Source organism: Panicum virgatum, chromosome 4K (assembly GCF_016808335.1).
Source record: "Panicum virgatum strain AP13 chromosome 4K, P.virgatum_v5, whole genome shotgun sequence".
NCBI lineage: Eukaryota > Viridiplantae > Streptophyta > Magnoliopsida > Poales > Poaceae > Panicum > Panicum virgatum.
Genome location: NC_053139.1, coordinates 10,759,490 through 10,764,100, shown reverse-complemented (window position 1 = coordinate 10,764,100; position 4,611 = coordinate 10,759,490). Strand labels below are relative to the sequence as shown.

The 4,611-nt window shown below is 56.4% G+C and overlaps 1 protein-coding gene across 1 annotated transcript; it reads left to right on the top strand.

Annotated features, from left to right (window-relative positions):
- The first annotated feature begins 1,147 nt into the window (after positions 1-1,147).
- LOC120703056 (probable auxin efflux carrier component 1c) lies at positions 1,148-4,358 on the top strand. Its single transcript, XM_039987065.1, has 6 exons — positions 1,148-2,477; positions 2,572-2,845; positions 2,961-3,046; positions 3,144-3,301; positions 3,635-3,711; positions 3,810-4,358. Exons 1-6 carry the CDS (start codon positions 1,349-1,351, stop codon positions 3,874-3,876), a joined length of 1,791 nt encoding a protein of 596 aa, XP_039842999.1. The 5' UTR covers positions 1,148-1,348; the 3' UTR covers positions 3,877-4,358.
- The last annotated feature ends 253 nt before the right edge of the window (positions 4,359-4,611 follow it).

The window sequence follows — 4,611 nt, the reverse complement described above, 5'->3', positions numbered from 1 at the left end:
TTTTTGGTTGCCCTGTCGGCGCGGCGCGGCGCGGCGCGGCGCGGCGTGGGAGCCGTACGGGAGTTTTGCTCGCTCCTCGACTTGAGAATTTTGTTTTCGCGGATTGGGTTACTGGCTGGAGCTTTGGTTCACTGTATGGTGTCGCCCTGGTGCAAATTAAATAGAGCAGGCCATTGTAGGAACCAAAAAATGTGTACTCCACTCTTAACAAAGGTTAATAATATTGTTAGCTATTGGCTGTAAGAATTTTTATAGCTTATCCTACTCAAACAAAAAATTAGATTGATCCATCTCTCGTGGCCAAACACGAAATGGGTTAGATCCAACCCAAAAATGCAAGGTTCGACCCAACCCGTCTAGGAACCAAACACATGCTTAGCTCACTAGTACAGCAGTTAGCTCTTCACCATTAATATATGACTCACTTATCTTTCTCACAAAATTTATCGGTTGTATGCTTATATATTAATATACTAGGTAACTATGCTCGTGCGTTGCTACGGACAAAGTTGGTATATGCATTGGATATATATTGGTGCCCGTGTATTAATTTGTAAAAATCTACGTGATCGAGTCGTGGACGGAGAGGGTTGGTCAGACTCGCATACAAGATGGACTAAGGCCCATATGTAATTGACTCTAATCCGGACCGGTCCCACCCGTAATTGACTCAAGCCAGACCAAACCAAACAACCAAACCAAAAAATTGGGTGGAAACCTATCTCTCTCACAAAATTTATCGGTTATAAGCTTACAACCTAGTTCTTCTCTACTTTCTCCTCGCCTCAGCATTAGTCAAACCAATTATTATACTTGCTCTAATGTGCTGTATTTATCACCCAATTACTTCGTATTATAAATGAAGTTGATCAAGCTTCCTATACTGGTCCAAATTTCCGTATGGGATAACCGATCTTCACCCAATTCAACAGTGCATGGGATAACTTTCGGTCAGACTACCCAAAAAAATGTCATTTCCATTTCTTTGTCACGAAATAGATTTTTTTTTGAAAAAATAATCTAGGAGGACATTTGAACCCCAATTTTTACATTCCTTCGACCCACGGGCCACGGCCCATCTTCATGTCAGGGTGTGTGCGCCGTGCCCATCTGATGTGTATAAATAATGACACCCGCGCCTCCGCCCTCTCCCCTCCCTCCCTCAGTGGCTCCCCCGCCTGCCTCCCACTCCAGTACTCCGCCGCGGCTCCAGGCCTCCACCCACTCATCACCGCCGCACCACGCCGCCGGCGCCACCAACCGCGTTCCCCGGCGGACGCACCCACGCCGAGGAGCAAGCTGCTCGCTGTGACCTTGGCGTAGCGGCGGCGGCGAGCGCGGCGGCAAGATGATCACGGGCACGGACTTCTACCACGTGATGACGGCCATGGTGCCGCTGTACGTGGCCATGATCCTGGCGTACGGCTCCGTCCGGTGGTGGCGCATCTTCACCCCGGACCAGTGCTCCGGGATCAACCGCTTCGTGGCGCTCTTCGCGGTGCCTCTTCTCTCCTTCCACTTCATCTCCACCAACAACCCCTACACAATGAACCTCCGCTTCATCGCCGCCGACACGCTCCAGAAGCTCATCGTCCTCGCGCTGCTCACCGCCTGGAGCTACCTCTCCCGCCGGGGCTGCCTCGAGTGGACCATCACGCTCTTCTCCCTCTCCACGCTGCCCAACACGCTGGTCATGGGCATCCCGCTGCTCAAGGGCATGTACGGCGACTTCTCCGGCAGCCTCATGGTGCAGATCGTCGTGCTCCAGTGCATCATCTGGTACACGCTCATGCTCTTCCTGTTCGAGTACCGCGGCGCCCGGATCCTCATCACCGAGCAGTTCCCGGACACCGCCGGCGCCATCGCCTCCATCGTCGTCGACCCCGACGTCGTCTCGCTCGACGGCCGGAACGACGCCATCGAGACGGAGGCCGAGGTCAAGGAGGACGGCAAGATTCACGTCACCGTGCGCCGCTCCAACGCCTCGCGCTCCGACATCTACTCGCGCCGCTCCATGGGCTTCTCCGGCACCACGCCGCGCCCCAGCAACCTGACCAACGCCGAGATCTACTCGCTGCAGTCGTCGCGGAACCCCACGCCGCGGGGCTCCAGCTTCAACCACACCGACTTCTACTCCATGGTCGGCCGCAGCTCCAACTTCGCCGCCGGGGACGCCTTCGGGGTGCGCACCGGCGCCACGCCCAGGCCGTCCAACTACGAGGAGGACGCGCCGGGGAAGGCTACCAAGTACGGCCAGTACCCGGCGCCCAACCCGGCCATGGCGCCGCCGCCCGCCAAGGGGCCTAAGAAGGCGGCCAACGGGCAGGCCAAGGGCGAGGACGGCAAGGACCTGCACATGTTCGTCTGGAGCTCCAGCGCGTCGCCCGTGTCCGACGTCTTCGGCAACGGCAACGCCGAGTACAACGACGCCGCCGCCGTCAAGGAGGTCCGCATGGCCGTTGCCTCCCCGCGGAAAGGTAGCGTCGTATCGTTTTTTTTCCCCACTCACCGGTTGCCGCGTTCTGCTCGGCGGCGCCGCATGCTCAAACTTCCGTTCCGTTGACGGTGCAGTTGCGGCGGACGGGAGGAAGGAGAGGGGCGAGGACTTCGCGGCGGAGCGCGACGACTTCAGCTTCGGGAACCGGGGCGGCGCGGAGAGGGACGCGGAGGCCGGCGACGAGAAGGCCGGTCAGGGGAATGCAGTCGGCGCGGGGGCGCCCGCGGCGATGCCGCCGACGAGCGTGATGACGCGGCTCATCCTCATCATGGTGTGGCGCAAGCTGATCCGCAACCCCAACACCTACTCCAGCCTCATCGGCCTCATCTGGTCGCTCGTCTGCTTCCGGTAACTAACTACTGACCCCCTCCGCCGGCGAGGCGAGGTCCCGTGTTCACCAATGGCGTTCCATTCGATTCGGTCCTTCTCCTTCACTAATCTGCTCTGCTCGTCTGGCATGCAGGTGGAACTTCGAGATGCCGGCGATCATCCTCAAGTCCATCTCGATCCTCTCCGACGCCGGCCTCGGCATGGCCATGTTCAGTCTCGGTCCGTGCTCTCTTGTACCTCCGCCAGTCCACCTATGGAACAGTAGATGAATCTTATTCGTGCTCCCGACGAGTCACTGACTGACACCACCGTGCAGGTCTGTTCATGGCGCTGCAGCCGCGGATCATCGCGTGCGGGAACAAGGTGGCGACGTTCGCCATGGCCGTGCGGTTCCTGACCGGCCCGGCCGTCATGGCCGCCGCCTCCTTCGCCGTCGGCCTCCGCGGCACGCTCCTCCACGTCGCCATCGTCCAGGTAACCCAAAAACCAAACCCAAACCACCACCAAAAACCTCACGACCCAACCAACCGACCAACCGCACAAACGAACCACAGGCACGCCACTGACAAGAACCCCCTTTTATTCCAACAAAAAAAATTCGAAAGCAAGAACCCAACAGCCTTCGAGTGGCCGGCCGGGCATGCCGATCGAAATGCCCCCTGTGCCGGTAAAGCCCGGCACAGCTCGCCTTTCCCTTTAGACTTTTGCACGCCCAACCAGCACCGTTCTCCTCTCTCTCTCTCTCTCTCTCTCTCTCTCTCTCTGGCTGACGCTCGTTTTGTTTACTCTGACGACGACGACGAGCAGGCCGCGCTGCCGCAGGGCATTGTCCCCTTCGTCTTCGCCAAGGAGTACGGCGTGCACCCCGACATCCTCAGCACGGCGTAAGCGCTCTCGACCACCCTGTGCTCTGCTCCGCCCACGACGATCCGTCAGGGGTTTTGTCTCACCTGCCGTTTGGCTTTGGCTTTGGCATTTGCAGGGTCATCTTCGGCATGCTCATCGCGCTGCCCATCACGCTCGTCTACTACATCCTGCTGGGGCTGTGAGAGGAAAAGGCGAGACAAGGTTTTTTTTTGAAAACTTAAGGCGAGACAAGGTGGCGGTGTTGCAGGCCGGTCACAGCTCAGCGATGATGCCGCCGGGTGGATGGAGTAGCAGGACAGGGGAGGAGACAAAGGGCGCTGCAGCGGCTGCGCGTGCGTGCAGGGAGGCCTTAATCTGTAGGAGTACTATTCTTAGCTGTAGAGATTTAGAGGCCACCAAAGAATGTTTTGGACAAGCAAGAGCTGGGGTTGGAGGAGGGCGGCAAGGGCATGTGCAAAAAAAGCTTTGGGATGACACGGTTTGCAAAGCATCCGGATGATCGTCAGGTTATGGGGGTTGATTTGGGCGTGTTGGGGAGTTGTGAACTTGGGGGTGGGGAGGGTTTTCCATGGATGCGGTTGGGACTATGGTCTTGCCTTGTAAAATGGATGCATGCCACTTTGATGCAATGCTAAAGCTCTCTTTTTCATCTTAGCCTATACTACTTTCGAGTGGCAGCATGCATGTTTTCGCTAACAGCATGAAAATGGAGTGGTGGTAACTCCAGCGTTTCCACTCCCTCGTTTTGCAGTTGGATTAGGATATGCTGAGGTCTTGTCTTGAGAATAAAAGCCATTGCGTGGGGACAAAATACAAATCCTATAACCAAATCTAATGATTAAAAGTGTAAAAGTTTCTTGGGAAGTTGATGTCATTATTTTTTCAAAAATAATTCAAAATGTAGTATAATTTTAGTG

What these genes read in the sequence shown, in the direction of transcription:
- LOC120703056 (XM_039987065.1), top strand. Translation starts at nt 1,349, where the DNA reads ATGATCACGGGCACGGACTTCTACCACGTGATGACGGCCATGGTGCCG. An exon ending in CGTTGCCTCCCCGCGGAAAG is followed by an intron (nt 2,478 to 2,571) that starts GTAGCGTCGTAT and finishes TTGACGGTGCAG; the next exon opens with TTGCGGCGGACGGGAGGAAG. An exon ending in CCCGACATCCTCAGCACGGC is followed by an intron (nt 3,712 to 3,809) that starts GTAAGCGCTCTC and finishes TGGCATTTGCAG; the next exon opens with GGTCATCTTCGGCATGCTCA.